Source organism: Aptenodytes forsteri, unplaced genomic scaffold, assembly GCF_000699145.1.
Source record: "Aptenodytes forsteri isolate BGI_AS27 unplaced genomic scaffold, ASM69914v1 Scaffold61, whole genome shotgun sequence".
NCBI classification, from domain to species: Eukaryota; Metazoa; Chordata; class Aves; order Sphenisciformes; family Spheniscidae; genus Aptenodytes; species Aptenodytes forsteri.
This window is the reverse complement of record NW_008794443.1, coordinates 2,149,261-2,167,145: the sequence shown is the minus strand read 5'-3', so window position 1 is coordinate 2,167,145 and position 17,885 is coordinate 2,149,261. Positions and strand designations below refer to the sequence as shown.

The window sequence follows — 17,885 nt, the reverse complement described above, 5'->3', positions numbered from 1 at the left end:
CCAATCCCACATACTAATTCAGGAGGTCTGGATCTATATCCACTATCCTGGGAAGCCATCTAGTGGTAAAAACTAGAATTACTGAAAAATGACAAATTTGGAAGATTCTCAAACTTCTTTACATCTATAGTTTCTAAAGCACCACTGCAATGGAAGCGTGTGAGTCTAAGCATCTATGCAGAGGTAGCCAAGTTATATTACACAACCAATAGAAGTGAGTTAGGAAGCTGATTCCCTTTGAAAATAAATTCAACTTTATGCTTTGGAATCAAACATGTTTTTGAAACAGGCGTTGTTCGAAGTGGCCATATGGTAAGAGTGTGTTCAGGGGTTATTTATTTGCAAAAAGAAGAGCAATCGAGTTTCTGGTGCCACCCACATTTAAAACCTATATCACACATAGGTTTTTTTAACACAAAATATGAACAATTATCTAAATCCTTGAGTTTCAGCTCTGTTCAAAGTTCCACAAAAGTTTTCAGAAAAAAAGAAAATAAAATTTAGAGATAAACTTAAACCTTACCTTTAAGTGCCAGGTTAGCTCATATGAAATAGGCCATATGACTATCACTGCATCATCATAAAGAGTCAGGAGAGAGGTTTTTGGAGAGAAGATGAAGCATTCTAACCAGAAACCGTAAGTCTGCACATATTGTCAGAATCAGGTGGTATTCCCTAACTTAGCTGCATCTGAAATAACCAGAGCTCAGAGAATTTCCATTGCCGCTTGGCAGCATTTAGCACCTCTGTGTGTTTTTACAGTAATACCTTTAGAAATGGAGCTAGGGGAGGCACCTGGCATTACAATATTCCTCTCAGTCCAAAAACTCTGAAGGGGAGAGAGAAATTACACAGAGAGCCTAGTGTCTGGTTTAAACAAGAATGACTCAGTGTCTGGACTGGTAACAAATATAACAACTTTCTGGTATGGAAATAAGAAGCAGTGTTAAAAATGAAAGGATATGAAGTTCATCAAAGTAAATTTGATTTTTTGATTCATGAGTTCAGTCTCTTTATGCATAAATCACCACAGACATTTAAAATAGAAAAGTCAGCAATATTACACAGCTAACCTGTTCAGATTAAAAACAAAATTAATTATTAATTTAAAACATTTGCAGGTCCTTTGAGGCCAGTGGGAATGGAATGATCTTGTGATTATTGATTTCATGTATCCGTTTCCAGCTTGAATAATATTCTAAAATGTATTGGAAGTGTTTTTTTTTAATTCGTTGTAATTTCGGTTTATTGGTTTACGTGCAAAGTTGCTACCAGATTTGGAGTGGGAGTAAAAAGATAGTTCTAGATATTTAAAATTTTCCTAACCTGCTCTTCACATTTCATGAAAGTATGAACTATTTTACTTCTTTACTACGTTACTTTAGATTTACCTTGAAGCAGTGAAAACGAGTAGTTACTACATTGTGCAAATGTACAAAAGCAAGAAGCAAAAGCAGACTTATAGTAAAACTGAAGTTACTGCATCTTGCCTGTAATAAATATGGTGAAAAATATATGCTAGTTATTTTAAAATTCACCTAATTCAACCCAAAAGTCAAACAGCTGTAAATTCTACACATACTATATAGAACACTGAGAACAGCTGAGGTTTGTCCCTTTTAATTGCAGTTCCACTCTGAAAAGTGGCAAAAAAGTAGTATTCTGGGATTTCATCTGATTGTTGTATAGTAACCATTGCGCTTTTTTTTGGCAAGAGGTCTTTTTCCAAACGTTCGCCTTTACAAAAACCAACATGTGCTTTTGTTCAAAAAGTTCATCTCTCGTAGTGAAACCTCCTAAACTATACCTTCATGTAGGTTTGATTATCCAAACTGCTTTCAGCAAATGTCTACAGGCGCAAACAGACACATTACATACCTCTGTTGATGGTAACAAGGATCTGTCACATCACAGCAGTTGTTCCTAATTGTAAGTTGAAAGTTGTCCCAAAGTGAATCCCTTCCATGTTTCTACTCAGAAGTCCTTACCCAGTGCACTGGACCATTCAATAAGCAGGCCTGTGAATTTTGTAAAATTGCGTTAGTTGCTAATGCTATCACTTAGTTGCAGAATTAATTCTGCATTTTGAATAGTTGCACAGTACTGAACTATTTGTTTCCTATACAGACACTCACAACAAAGTATAAATTGCAAAAAAACCCAAAAACTTGGGTTAAGCCATTTTCATGGCACTTTAAACTACGTTTTATTCCAGTTTGCAACAAGAGCAACAAGGTAGTCATGTGGTACATCTCAGTGGTAACTCATTCCAGTTTCGGCTTCTGCTTGCCTGTTTAAATTTCTGGGTTTGTACTTCTTAACAGAAGTGTAAAGGAAGACGGCTAATACAGTTTTACGAATCTATTCTGAATTAATAGGTTTAAATTTAGATCATCCCTGAATGACCTGTTCCTAGGACCATAGCTCAAAAGATGCGTTTTTTGAATATTTAACCACAATAGTGCCTAACTGTAATAGTCCAGCTTAAAACTAAACCTGTTGTTCATATTTAGGCTAGATAAAATAAAGGTAAGTTACGAAGGCCTATAGTAACCAAAACCCAGCCTTTGGATTGTAGTTAGTGTAGATTTACTCATACTCTCAATAAGAGTCATAGAAACCTACTTTTTCTTACTTGCCCTGTCTTGAAGAAATAAACAGTAGTGAAAAAGCAACTTTTACCTCCAAAACAAGTTGATGCACTCTCTGTACACATCACCTGCATAACACAGGTCCATTTTTGCAGAACAGTGTTACACGGATCTATGAAGAGGCTCAGGCAGAGTGTCTGAATGCTTAGGTCTTGATGTTGCACCGATATATATTGGCAGAACTCTAAATTTGTTCATAGAGCCTTTGCAGCCAAGTTCCTAGCAAACTTGGAAGTCTGTTCGTGCAAATGAAGTTGCTAAACTGCAAGAACTTTTGAAAGGAAAAGGAGCTGGACATTAAAAGTATGCTCAAGGCATGTCTGAAAGCCATTTGGGCTAACAACTCTGTGTTTTCAACTTAAAAAAACCCATCCAAATTATATAGAGTACATTGGTAAGCAGATGTGAAAAAACTGGGAACACAGAACAGCACTGTTACACAATGGAAAGTCTGTGTTACGAGGGTGTCAAGTAATACCAGTTTTTTACATCAGTGCAAGGTTCTTGACCATGGACAATCTATCACAATCACAGATTAAAACTAAACCTCCTTTAAAAAAGGAAAACCTTTTGCCAAGCTGATCTGTTTCTTGTTACATGAAGTACTGCTGTCAGATTTGGATAAATCAAGAGCTAAATTTTTGTGCTTCTTGATTTCATTCTTCCCTTGAGTTCACATTTTCCATTTGAAATGTGTCCCAGTGGTTCTGCGATTTCACACTGTCCTTCTATATGCTATTAAGTATTTAGAGGCTGATACTGTTGCCTTGTAAGTGGAGTTTTGCCATGGACTAAGCTCAAAGGGGCCAGGTTTCTGTTTAACTTCCAGCCTTGACAGAAAACAGTCTGTGTCCAGCCTTGTGCGAAAAGCTACATTTGGATGTCTTACTGCTTTCCCAGGGTCTCACAACAAATCAGTATCGTGAATAAAGATATAACAAATGTCTTACTGAGTAATTCTAAATTCTAGATGACATCCCTTTCTAGATTCAATATGTGTAAAAATAATTGTCTTTGTAAGCAGAAGTACAGTGTTTTCAAAGTGCAGGTAGGTGCTACCTGGAATTCAGACAACGGGATGCAACATCAAGAACGTGGTATTTCTTTCAATTGCTTAGTCATTTTAGTACATTAGATTTTGTCATTTGTACTCATTGCCCTTCTTTTTTCTCACCTATCTTTAATTAGAAGCCAAGTCTTGTCTCAATCTGTTAGCCTGCTTCTTCATATTGGAAGAGAGAACACTGAAAAAATACCACATGTAAACAGGAATGGAGTGACTACATTTTGTTAAACTGATTGACTCATCTTATGTTCTCTTTAGTACATTTACCTCACTTTTACGCCAATATTTACCATTCCTTCTGACTAATTCCTCAGTCCTGACAAAACTTCTAAGACACATAAGGAACTAGGGAGGCAGAAGAATTAAGTCCATAAGGCCCTCAACATTAGAGAAGCTGATTGTTTCAAGAGTCTGAACTGAAATCCTACTAAACCAACGTGATATGGATTTTGACAAAAACAGAACAGTAGGCTAATGCCTGTAATACATTTGCACTGAAAGCTTGTAAACTAACTTAGGAAAAAATCTCTAGATAAAATGTTCCCTGAATCCTTTCTAACAATGTTTTTAAAATAATTCATTACATGCAGCTGTAATTTCTTTTCAGAGTTAGTGGTTCACTAGTACACACAGAGGTGAAATAATTCAAGTCCTCTAACTGTCATAAGCTTCTTCAAACTTGACAATTCTAGAAAGAAAGCCAAAAAGAGGAGGAATGTTAGGAAGAGAATGCTGTTGTCAAAGGCAAACGTTTTTGGTTGGAAGGCTAGGATGGATCAGCTTCAGGTGTATGAATCGATGTGAGGGAATAAGATCACATTATAAATTGATGATGGGAAAATAAGATCTCTGGAGAGATTCAGTTGAGCTAAGAGAAGGTACAGAGGGATGCTGGGTTCTTCATCCAAACAGAACCCACAGCATTTTTGATGATGGTCTGAGCAAGGATAAGGTTTGGATTTTTAATAATTTATCTGGGTATTTCTAGAACTTTACTCACTGTTACCAGAAAGCCAATTTGCTCATTCTTGCTGAATCACTGCCATTACCCCTACAAATTGGTACCACTCATCTTTTTAAGGGAAGAGCAGTTCTGGAGGAAGACATTGGAGCAAGTGATACATGGGGTAAACAACACAGGGCTTCCAAAGACCAGCTGATCCTTTAACTCATTTATGGGGACTGCTGCCTTTTTAAAAGTTATTTTATCTTTCCTGATATGCACAATGGCACAGGACAGTGAGGATCAGCTGATTCTTTGGAGGAAGAAAGATCCGTTATAACAGCAGCATGCATAAATCCAGATGTTTCCTAGAAGATGACCTGTAAAATAATTAACAGAGATGCTTTTTCAGAACTCTCATCCCTGCCCTCCGATTAAACTTTGTCCAACACGATTTGATAAAAAAAAATTCCACTAAACCAACCAACCAACCGACCTCAAAGTCCAAGAACCCCTCTTCACAGGACTCCTACCTCCTCTCCAATCTCTCATTAGATGGTTGGCTGCTGGTCTGAAAGTCTTGATATCATGGGAAGATAACCACGTATATTGGGAGCTCCTAAGTGATTTGGCAGAAGGTAATTGATATTTTGACATTCAGCTTTTATGAGGGGAAATCTGGATATTCCATGATCTACTCAGATGATAATATCAGTGGGGTGTTTAAATCCACCACAAAGAGAATTAAAAATTAATAAAGAAGAAATGTCTTTGAACTTTCACTTGTCATATTTAAAAGTATGTTTATATGGAGACATTCAGAACTTAAAACCTATTAATTTTAGGATGGATTAGTAAAACTCATTAAACCCCAACTTAGATATTCCTTCTCAGAATATAAGAGTAGCCTTAATTTTTGCTTTAATTTATGTTGTTTTTTTTTAAAAAAAAAACATTCCAGTTAGCGTACCCCCTCAGGTCTGGATGGAGTAAGAAGTTGGGAGGGGCTCAGTTAAGCATCCTGCAGCTCACAGTGATGGAAGAGCAATTATCCCCCAGCTTAGTCAAATAATTTGAGTCAGTATTGGAAAGATGCATACTATGATCACAAGTTCCAGGCCTGCTGAGTTAAGCCGAGAGTTCCATGTTATAACTTACATGGATTTCATGGTTTTCTTACCCTTAACAACTTTTTATTTATTTATTTATTTTTTTATTTATTTATTTAGATTTTAAACCACATAATTCAATCAGTTGTACTTGCTGACTTCCACTGAAGTTAACGATGAGACCTATTGTCTTAAGAATCCAGTCTGGTCACTCTTATCTCTTATGACTCCTATTGTTTACTCTCATTCCACACAGGTAAATACTTGTTTACCCTATTGACTAATTCACATTAAAGTTTCTCGCTCTTTCCTGTAATGCATATTTTGCATAAATGGGATTTTTCTAAGCAGATATATTTCATCTGCTTCTTTTAAGGGTATAAGGAAAGCTAGAAAGGACTCACCTTTTTTAGTCAAGATCCCACTTTCTGAGGGAATACCACTACAGGCTTGTTAGCCAAATGCAGAATCTTATGGCTCATAAAAAGGAGTATTTCTCTTCTATGACCACGATTACAAGCTTTTATAAGGGTTTTAAAATGGAATATCTGAGAGATTAGTGGGGATAAAGAAATATTTCAGAGTGTTCAGGGATAAGCATAGGTTGTACTGATTATGTCAAGCTGAGCTGATGTTTGTTCGCTTTTCACTTTTACCCAAACAAGTTTTGTCCAGTCACATGGTGGACAGAAATGCATGGAGTTGCACCTGGCTACTCATTCCTTCACTATCATCACCTCTATTGGTACAAGCATTTGGCTAGTCATATGGTCTAATCACAGCCTAAATTACAACAAAGGATAACGTAGAGTTGTCTTGGCAAAAAATAGCAAACTATGAATTGTAAAAACATCAAAATCCTTTCTTTAGAATGAATCAGGATAGAGGGTTAGGGCCAAAGTTCTCCAAGTCAAGGGGAAGTTTCCCTCTGATATCACTGGACCATTGGTGAGCCCAGAGACCCTTGCTGCACCCTCAGATAAGGAGCTTCCAAATAACTGATAGCTCTATATGAATCTCTAAAAGCAAAATTTCTTTAGATGTACTTCAGAATGTCTGTTCTAACTGTTTTGGCCAGCTGTCTGCCTCAGCAATACAGCAGGGGAAAAAAAATCAGCACTAAGCAAAAAGCCTTAGAATCGTAACTCAGACGTATTCCAAGAGCAGAACCATTAGAGTTCCTCAACACAGAGACTGGAGTTCAGCATTGCACAGTCTTCCATGGGTTCTTAAGTAGAGGTAGTATCTTTCATTACACTAACTAGTACACTTGCAAAAAATCACACATAGCTTTTCAGGCCCATAAAGCAGAATACAATTAAACCAGATAAAAAATAAAGTTCATTTGCAATTTTGGAATATACAAAATAATGACATTTCCTGGATGTGAGTCTTCTATGTATTAACTTTGACCATGCTAAATAAAGTTGTAATAGCCGGATGTTTGTATGCTTCTAGCATCTGGCAGCCTTATCTGTAGGAGGAGGGCGGAGGAATTTTGGTATGCAAATTACTTCTCTGTGGAGTCAGTCTGGAGGATATAAATATTGACAGAAACATATCAAACAGTTCTCTAATAAATTATTCCCACCAAAGAAAAATGGAATCCTTTTATGCTCTGGCTTTAATAACAGGAATTCTGGTTGCTTTTGTATTACTGGTTTTAATTGCAACTTATCATAATTCCTTCAAGGCAGAGATTCCTCCTGATGTTGACCAGCCATCAAAGCTCCGCTTATATCACTGCGTATATACTCTGATGGAAATTCTGGTGAGTTTATCATGCTCTCTGATATTGTGATTTTCAGGAAAGGAAAAACTTGAATAGAACTATGAAGATATGCATCTAAATATTGCAACTATGTGTAATGGGAACCACACAGTAACACAGATTTAAAGATAAAGGCCAAAGTTTGATTTGGTATTCTATTACTGTATATAAAAGCAGCCAGTATGAGGTGAGTTCTTTTAAATACTGAGATATGCATTCTTATGCCGCAATTGTAATTTGGTTGCCTTCTATAATGAAATGATTGGTCCTGTGGATGACAGGAGGGTTGTGGATATCATTTAACTGAATAATAATAACCAAACATTCTGTGTCTCAATGCACTTTGATATATTTAAGGTAATTTCCCAAATTTTGAACTATCTGCAGTAATTTTCTTACCCGTGATTCTGTTCTTATTTCCGCAGTGACCGAATTACTGTGTCTTAGTTAAATATCATAGAATCATGTAGGTTGGAAAGCACCTCCAGAGGTCATCTAATCTAACCTCCTGGCCAAAGCAGGTTCAGCTAGACCTGTTATCACTTACTATTTAAGTATTTGTAAGCCAGACTCACTGTGCTGTGTACTTTGCCATCAGAGAAAGAAACAGTTTTTGTGCAAAAAGCTTTCAAAGAAGGCAAGAGGAGTACATAAGAGCAGCCTAAGCCCTGTCAAGTCTGGCACATAACACGTCAAAAGAAAGCCTGCAGGAAAATCAGAGAGTGGTTTCATTAATGTTTGTACGGAGCTCATCTCAAGTAAAGGTATTCTCTAATCCCCTACTTATACATAATGAACGTAGTAACTAAGGCCCACATCCTGAAAGGTGATTTGGGGCACTATAATCTATTAAAGACTTATGTGGGTTGCTTGAACTTACGTAGCAGCATTCACCAAATCCAGTTATTGTCCCTCATTCTCCAATGTCCTAGGCCCCATGTACCTTTCTGCATTGTCTGGCATGAAAGAAGAGTCTGCTGTCCTTATGTATCTCACACTGCTTTTCATGTTAAGCTATACATAAACTTAATATAATAATATGACCATAATAGAATAATATGACTGTATGTTATTAAGTTCTCTATGTTTCTATACTTGGTTGGATGAAAAGATTCTTTCAGATGATTCTTTTTTGCTTTTACATTTACAGCTTCTAAGTGGCTGTTATGCAATAGTATGTATTCTATCGTCATTGATAATACATTCCAGAAATTTCAGCTTCCTTTTTCTGGATAGTTTTAAAGATGCATTTCACCATTTCCTATGCCTTGAATCTATTCTATACCTAATTTTATTTCAAAAACCTTTAGACATCTGCTGGTACTTTTGGTGAATTTCTAGGTTTATGTTTATATTCACAGGAGTAGCCCTCGTAGTGAGGACTTCACAGGTTTCTTATAAACTGTATGATGCTTTGTGCATTGCACATGTGCAATGAACATATCCTGCTCATTCTGATGAATGCTGCTCTTGTGCCAGTGATGTGTCTGTTTGTACTGTATGTTGCAGTAAAGATCTCTTTTTTCTGCAATACAGGACAGTCTTTTCCTCTTTTCTTCCACCTTACTTTCGATATGTCTTAGAAAAGCTGCATCAACAGTTAAATTTGGATCTTCTACAGCATAGGTGTCATACATACGATGCTCCTGCTGCATCTATTCACATACTCTGTCATAAAGAAATCAATGACAATCCCAAATGGAAGAGATGAGAGAAAGCCTCTTAGCTCACATCCTAGCTTTTGTTTTAATCTATTCATACAGATCTGCATTTAGACTAACTGTGCATATGGCACTGTGATATAAAGCTTTGATGATAATTATTTCGGCTGGCAAAGCATAACACTTCGAAGTGACTGACAGAAAGACTGTCTAATGTAGTCTTAAAGTCCATGAAGCTCAAATCGAGTGTTTTTTGCTAGTTGGTATGTGATTTCATAATTATTTTAAAAGTAAAAATCTGGTCCCCATATGATCTTCCACATAAAAAACCAGTTTGTGCCAGAATTTAGGTGTTCCAGCAAATAGTTTTTCAAAGACCCTATTTCACAAGAAAAGGTAGGCTGACATGCTCATCTGGGTCCTCTTTTTCTTACACATATACACATTTTAGAACCTAGCTTATATAATATGTTTCACCTACTAACACTGATCACATCTGTCTAGGAATAGTCATACCTTTTATTTTTTGAGTGTACTATTACTGGTTCTGAAGTATTTTGTAATTATTGATCAAGAAGTTTTTCAACAGAATACATATCAAATTCCCCATTCTCCTTCATGATAGTGTTTTTCCTGAATTTGAAGATGCGTCTGTGACGTCAGGAGCTCCTAAGATAAGGAAAGGAAAGAGGATATTTAGATAGAATGCTCTGATACCAAGTTTATTAGATATATTACTATCTGTCATCTGAAAGCTCTGTAAGAACTCAGGGACGTTAGAAAGTACAGATGAGATTAAATAAACAGGGTATGGCAATTCTGCCAACTTCAACCATTCCAAAATCATAACTCTGACAAAAAGACTGACTTAAGAGTCATGAGAGTTTTTGAAAATTGCTGTTTGGGGAAGGTTATATTGACCCTGTGGTTTCGGCCACGATTGTTTTGGCTCTTATATTCATCTTCCCCTTTGCCATGATAGCTAAAAATGTGCGTTTTCAAATGTAAGGCAAGAACTGTATCTATCCATTTGTCTCTAGGAACTGGGACTTAAAATACCCCAAGCACTGCCAGCAGTTGTGGCACAGAGTGTTATGAAAAAACTCCAGATCATCTCTGGGTTCCCATCTTAGTTTCTAAACGATTTTCTCTCTCTTCCATGGCTCATGGTGGTTTCTTTTATTACTCCTCACCCAGCTTGTTTATGGCAGCCTGGTCTAGATTATTAGGAAGAAAGAATCTGTGTTGTTTGAGAAAGGCCTTGGTGAGGAACTGGGTGTTGCAACACACGAACTACGTGAGATTTGGCTTCATATGTACATGATAGCTGGGATCATGCACCTAAGAAAGTTCTGCTTCTTTGTCTTACCCTGGCATTCTTTCACAGCAAAATTACTATTTAAGGCCAATATCTGAATTGTCTCTGAGACACAGAGCAGATCTAAATTAAAGGCCAGATACACAAGGTAGGAAAGAACAATTTACAAAAGCATAGCTGGCCATTAGTTTATAAGGCATTGATACAGCAGTGTATATGGAGACTTCTGTTGCTCAGAAGAGTGCAATACATTTGTAAATTGCTTGTGATGATTATCATCATTCCAGAAGAATGAATTATAATAGTCCATAAGGGCAATTAAGTCACCATTTAATGGGAAGGGAAATGTTGTCCCTAGCAGGAAATGCATCCATTACAACACGTGTTCAAAATAAAGGAGGATTCCAGTGTGATCTTCAGGCTATCTTAATTATCAGCAGTTGACTGGCCTTGGATAAGAAAATGTTTTGACACATTTAACAAACCTCCCCTGTCTTCAGAATATTAGTTTTCCCTGATTAGATGTAAGAAACTGACTGCAGAGCCATTTCATGAATACCTGTGAGATCTTGATAAAGGCAACAGTTTCACTGATGGAGAAGGAGATAAGATTCAGAACCATTTCATCAGTTCTTCATTTAGGCCAGCAGCCCTTTCTTATTGATTATAGGCAGTAATGGTTTTCTTAAAGCTTGTTCTTACTGACCCTGTGGCATGGAGATGACCCAAGACCAGTAAGTTACTGAATCTTACACACAAACTGGCATGAGTCTTTTTCTCCCAGTAAATGCTGTCATGCTAGGGACATCTTCATCTCACCTAACCTTAAATACTTTAACTGAGGCATCTGAAGTACACAGCCTCCCTTTATAATCAATGGAGATGAACAGCCATCTCCAGAGCATGATTTAACACACCTGAAATTGGAACCGTCCTCAAGAAATGCCTTTCTCTTACTGATTAGAAAAGGAGCCTCAGGCCTCATGACTCCTAACTTCCATACCTAAGCAAATGCCTCATGTTACTTGTGGTAAATCCAGATCACAGAAATTAGAAGGTATTCATATAATACATTTCATGGAACAAGTATTACAACATTCTTCCAGAAATAATGGTACCTCAAATCATGAAGACGTACGTTTCACAAGCTGGAATCACTGAAATCGCAAAGCCACTAGCGTTATTTGTGGTAAAGTAGCAAATAACCAATACAATTATCTTAAATATAGTATAGAGGAAGGTAGCTTGTGGCCTTTATAGAGTGGGAAGACTTGAATTCCCTATACTAATTTCTCATTTTTCCTGTTATATCTATCTAGGCAAAGAACTTAGAAAGTTTGGGTATCTTTGAGGAGCACATACTTATGAGGTTGATCGTTGATGGACTGCCAGCATGCAGGGATTCAAAGCTCTTCATAAAGGATCTGCATTTTGATGAGGTGCCAGTGAGGATTTACCTCCCAAGAGTACCATCTGCAAGCAAACAGAGAGGAGTCGTCTTCTTCCATGGAGGATGCGGGATGTTCGGAAGCATCAGTAAGGAACTGAAAGAGAAAATATGATTATTTAGGATTGTTAACTATATATTTTTAAAAACTCTCCTGAACCTAAGAAGTGACTGAAGTTTAGTTTGAGAGACTGAGAGATAGAAAGTACTTAATGTTTATTTTTACATTTTAAACTCTCTAATCTGCCCTTATTTAGTATCTAAATTATTTTTTATAGGATATAACACTCTCTATGGCATATATATTCCTTACAGTAAGTGGTGCTGCTAAAGAAATAAATTCTTTTTTGTCTGAAAACCTGACAGAAGTCATTAACATCTGCATTCCTCCCTTTGAACTCTAACTGCAGCATGTTTGTTGGAACTTCTATAAACAGTGTTCATGGCAATTCAAGTGGCCTACAGCAGCCATTTTAAAATGTGTGTCCATGATGTATGTACTTTAGTTATGTTGTCTTTTTTTCCCAGTTTAATTTATTAGAAAAAGCAGATAATTGCAAACATGTAATTCAAAAAGTTCTAAAAGATACTGTTTCTATAGGCAGTAGACATGCACACATATAAATGGTGTTAGGATTCTGTAATTGAAAGAACTCATCATTGAGCAAATATCTGTAAACCAAATCTTCTAAATGCAGCAAATTCAGAATTAAGGTTGAATGGAATAATTATATAATTAGGCAATTTACTATAACACAATTTGGATGCCTTACATTTCTGCCTGAATTAGCCACACAGAAATATACTGATTTCACAGAGGGTATACCATCTGCACCCTTCATTCTTCAGAAAATAGTCAAATCTCTGCTTCAAATACAAAATGCATTTAGACCTAGCTATAGTACTACAATTAGCATTTCCACAGCAAAATGATATGACATACCTAAGTCAGTCTCAGACTCACAGTTACTTAAAACAATGTAATAAGCTTTTACAAAGATCTCAAGCTATTCTATCCCTTACAACCACTCTAAGCAATTGTGCACAATAATCATAGAATGGTTTGGGTTGGAAGGGATCTTAAAGATCATCTAGTCCATCCCCCCTGCCATAGACAGGGACATCTTTCACTGGATCAGGTTGCTCAAAGCCCCGTCCAACCTGACTTTGAACACTTCCAATGATGGGGCATCCTGTTCTGGGCAACCTGTTCTATTGTCTCACCCCCTCATCATAAAAAATGTCTTCCTTCTAGCCAATCTAATTCTACCCTCTCTCAGTTTAAAACCATTGCCCCTTGTCTAGTAGTAATAATCATAATAGTAATTCCTTATTTTCCTTACAGATCAACAATCTCCCTAAATGTATGAACTTTACAGTGTGTCCTGATGATCAAAAGCCTAGATTATTTTTATCCTAGAGAAAATTTGGGTAGCTCACTAAACAGGCAAGGGGCCCACACTCCATCATGGCAGTATGTCATAAAAAAATAAGGGACGATATTGCTTCAAGTATTCTAACAACATTTGTTCTTCAGGAAGTCATGAAAGAATATGCCGGTACATAGCCAGAAAATCTGATTCAGTGGTTGTGTCTGTTGGGTAAGTGAGCTCCACCCAATGTTACTCCCAGAATTAGACAGTTCCACTGCTTTCCCCTCTACTTCCCCCACCCCCCTGAACAACGCCTATTCTGTACTTACATTTCTTTGAATGTAAGAAAAGAAACTGAGCTCTAGTGCTGTCTACCGCTATGTTGTTGATATGTGTAAGCAAGCATGTGCCATGAAATGACAATGAGAAATACCTGATACAGGTTTATAGTTACAAAAGTAATATGTATGCCAGCTATTTTCAGAAGAACAAAGAGATCTGTTCTTTTTACATTGTTATCACCACAAAAATCATTGCCTTTGTTCGATAATAAGGGATTATAAGCTGTTTTCCCAATTTCAGGTTTTAGTATTTAGGGGGCTTTGGGGATGATTTTAAAGAGTAAACAATAAGTATTTAATTTTTTTTTTTTTTTTTTTAAACTGCATGGACCTTTGCTTCCTTTTAAAGATGTTTTGCTTATGGAAAATAGCTGATGGTATGAAGAAGCTTTAGTTTCCAACAAATTCTTCCATGAAAATATTATTTGCTAAAGAATTTTATTAAGTTGGGAGGAATTGGTTTTGAGAATGAATTGCATATTCCATATCTCGTCCGAGTAAGTCACTATGCGTTTAAAAGTGATTCTGAAATAAGATACTGATATCCTTTTATTCCCTGATTATTAGGATGTTTACGTTATGACTCCATCGAATTAATTTCACAGAATAGTGAAAAAACAGAAAAGCAGAAGCAGTGTGCCTCAGCAAACAGTGAAGGGTTAAGAGAGAATGCCTGCACTGTTAACCTTTGTAGTATTTATCCTTTCCTTATTAAACTTATCTTCTCCAGAAAGCCCTAAGACCACGAATACAGGGAATGAAGAACCATGGCTGTTAAAAATGTAGTCTCAAAGTAGTCTTATATGTCATTGGAATCAAATTACAACACTTTAATTTGACTGGGTATCTGACTGTTATGCCTGCCTTGCTTTTCATCACATGAAAGTAAGTTGTTAGTTAAAAATAAACAAAGGTATTGTTAGTTTAACATCACTCCTCTATAATGCACTTGTTCCAATTAATAAAATAAATGAAAGAACTGTCTACAGGAAGCTATTCTGTCACCACAGTACATTTACTGTATGGTGTTTTATAATATAATATATTATTAAATTATTCTTTTTATATTAAAATGTAATAATAATGTACAATACTGTACTAATATATAATAATACAATAATCAGTGTCCCCAGTATAAAAAGCTCAGGAGCCAGAACTTGGTTGGACCTTGTGGGTAAGCAGGATTGACTCATAGCTATACATACATGCAAGGTCAGTCCAAATGAGAGAATTGCAGACTTCCCTGCTGGCATGAACTTTTGATTCCCAGGCAGGTACACTCAGATCAGGAATTGAGTAAATGTGTGGCTTTGTATAATGTGGGTGACCGGACCGCACTACTCAAGCCCTCATGCTCTTAAATTATGCTAGAATAAACCTCAATGATCAATGGTCTCTGTGTTTTGACAGAAATGGGAGGGGAAGCTTCTGGTTTGCTTCAGTATGCAAAACTTTCAACTAAATAAATAATACTGGTTTTGGTGAGTTTTTGCAAATATATAATCCACGGATGCATTTAAGATGACACATTCAAGCAATTTACAAATATATGTATTTGTAGTAATTGCTGTCTTTTGTACATTTCAGGTACCATTTATCTCCTGAGCGTAAGTATCCAGCCCAAACTTTGGACTGTCTCACTGCTACTGTACACTTTTTGAAGACTGCAGAAAACTACGGGGTGGATCCTGATCGGATTATTGTTTGTGGGGATAGTGCGGGGGGCACTTTTACTGCTAGTGTTTGCCAAGAACTGGTAAATAGAAAAGATATCCCAAAGATACGTGCCCAGGTACTGATCTATCCATTTCTCCAAGCATTGAACTTTAATCTGCCATCTCACCAGAAAAATGCTTTCATTGCCTTCTTGTCCCGGGAACGTACAGTCCATTTTATTCTGAGGTACTTGAAAAAGGATTGCTCTATGAAGGAAGCTATTTTGGCAGGTTCTCATGTTCCCGAGAGTATGAATTTGAAATATAAGAAATGGATATATCCCGATCTTATCCCAGAGATATTTAAACTGGGCTATAAACCACCATTACCCACCTCACTTTTACCTCAAGTCCATGAAGAAACAAAAGAACTGTTTGACACAAGACTTTCCCCGCTGTTAGCAGAAGATGCTGTTGTTTGCCACCTACCTGACACTTGTATAATTACCTGTGAGCATGATGTGCTCAGAGATGATGGATTGTTGTACAAGAAACGGTTAGAGGACAACAATGTAAAAGTGACCTGGCACCACATGGAAGAAGGCTTCCACTGCGCACTGGGATTTTTTGGTTATGGTATTTTCTCTTTTCCATCATCAAATAAAATGGTGAACCACACTGTAAACTTCATAAAAGGCTATTAAAATGTTTTCTTGAATACAGTGACCTGGTATGCAGACAGACTGTATTTCAATTAACTATTTACTAGCTATTTGTACATTAGAATCTATGCAACAAACAGGAAGTTAAGATTAGCATGGTCTGCTGAATTCTGATTTTCAATTGCTATTACTTGGGAACATGATGTATTTTTCATCTTCTTTTTTCTTTTTTAAACCCATTAATTGGTATGCTTGTTTTGCTGTTCTCTTCTTAGGTTGTAAGAATTTTTGTTCTCTTCTTAGGTCAAAGAATAAAAACTCACCATAGCAAAAAACATTTTAAAACGTGCAATATATGAGTAATCAGCAATGTGCATATGCATATCCACATAATACACACAAAATCAGCATGACAGCACAGATAAAATGCCCCCCCAACGCCTCAGGAGATTGAAGATACTTCTGAGATGAGTAGTAATCATCATCAGACTATGTGTATAGGCAACCAGTAGCTTTGGACTTGGTTGTAAAATCTGAAGGAGGGAATTGGGTGTACTTACAAATCTGATTTTAAAGGGAAATGGCTGACACAGCAGGGCGGTACAGAAATGCGAGCTATATGAGATGGCTACCTGTAAGGATCTGAGACTGGCAACACAGATGCAGTGAGGGAGAACTGCACAAACATAACTGAATATCCTCTAAACTATATTCTATAAAGTTCCTTTCTGAGAAGCATTTGGTTGTATTCAGGGAAGACAGAGACATAGTGTTTTTTGCCTTTTTGTAATCAGATAAATAATCAGCTTGTTTACTTGGAATTTGGGGAGAAAGTATGTAAACAGCATGGAAGCTGGAAAAATAATTTCTGTGAATATCCAAAACACAAAGGAAAAAAAAAAATCTCAGCTCAATTGTTACATTGCTTATTAGGACAGATCCACCTCTGCTAAACACAGATGCCAAGCTAATTGCCATTGCATGTCAAAATAGCTAGCTACGCAATGCCTAGGAATTGTGAAATATTTCATCATTGTTATGCAACCACCTTGCACTTGTAATACCTATGCACACACAAGTGTGGAAAGAGGTTAGTACGTATCTTCATTCTCTGTCAGCCAAACCGTGAGTAGAAAGAAAATGGTGGGTTAAATTCTTTCGTTGTCACCACATTAATTAAACATAGTGACAAGTTAGCAGTTACAAATCTCTGGAGCCACAAGTTGTTACTTGTGAATTCTTGTTCTCCAGTCCCTCTCAGCAAAATGAAATTATGTTTCTTCAGGCTCTGTTGACACAACAGATATTGTGTTTCATTTTTCCTATTGCAACTATTGGCAATTTACTTTTCAAGCAAAAAAATTCTTCCAGAAGTAAATAACATTATGAAGTTCCAAATGTTCCACTGTTTGAGGATTACAGGATTTGCCTTGGTTACGCAACCTGATGTGAAATTGGGGATTCATTTTGGTTTCTGATCTCAAGATGAAGGTTGGCTTACCAGCTTACATGTTGGTAGCTGAGGCCAGGCCAGCAGAGTCGGTATCTGCTGTAAAAGCTATGCAAAAAGCTGGTTAACATTTGAGCAGTTAATCCATGTCTGTTCTGCCACGGCCGTACTGTTTCTGTACATGAGCAAGCTGGCTTAAAGTTAGTTTGGGTATGACTTAATGAACTTCAGTCATGTGAAGACTGTGAGAGTCATTAGGCTTATCTTTATTTAGGATCATTTTTATTCATGTACCGCTCTTTGCATCTTCTATACCAGGCTTTTCTTTTGATGATTATTTGCAGGTACAGAGATGGTTGGAAATGCCAGAACTAAGGATGTCCATACAATTCCACTTTGTATGTTTTAAGTTATGAGATGATCACATATGATCACATA

At 36.8% G+C, this 17,885-nt stretch overlaps 2 protein-coding genes across 2 annotated transcripts in view; one reads left to right on the top strand and one right to left on the bottom strand.

Moving 5' to 3' along the window:
• The window catches only part of DHRS3 (dehydrogenase/reductase 3), a 32,086-nt gene extending 30,167 nt beyond the window's left edge, over window positions 1–1,919 (bottom strand). Inside the window, exon 1 of the mRNA XM_009289604.1 lies at window positions 1,879–1,919. The gene's annotated coding sequence lies outside the window, so the exon portion shown is untranslated. The remainder of the gene's footprint in view (window positions 1–1,878) is intronic.
• A 5,450-nt stretch (window positions 1,920–7,369) lies between these two features.
• Window positions 7,370–16,039, top strand: LOC103907559 (arylacetamide deacetylase-like 4). The gene is made up of 4 exons (XM_009289771.1): window positions 7,370–7,540; window positions 11,839–12,055; window positions 13,504–13,567; window positions 15,268–16,039. The coding sequence occupies exons 1-4, from the start codon at window positions 7,370–7,372 to the stop codon at window positions 16,037–16,039; spliced, it is 1,224 nt and encodes a 407-aa protein (XP_009288046.1).
• The last annotated feature ends 1,846 nt before the right edge of the window (window positions 16,040–17,885 follow it).

Excerpts from the sequence above, each read along its gene's own strand:
- LOC103907559 (XM_009289771.1), top strand. The coding sequence starts at position 7,370 with ATGGAATCCTTTTATGCTCTGGCTTTAATAACAGGAATTCTGGTTGCT. Across the intron at positions 12,056-13,503 it reads CGGGATGTTCGGAAGCATCA|GAAGTCATGAAAGAATATGC; the intron begins GTAAGGAACTGA and ends TTTGTTCTTCAG. Across the intron at positions 13,568-15,267 it reads TCAGTGGTTGTGTCTGTTGG|GTACCATTTATCTCCTGAGC; the intron begins GTAAGTGAGCTC and ends TGTACATTTCAG.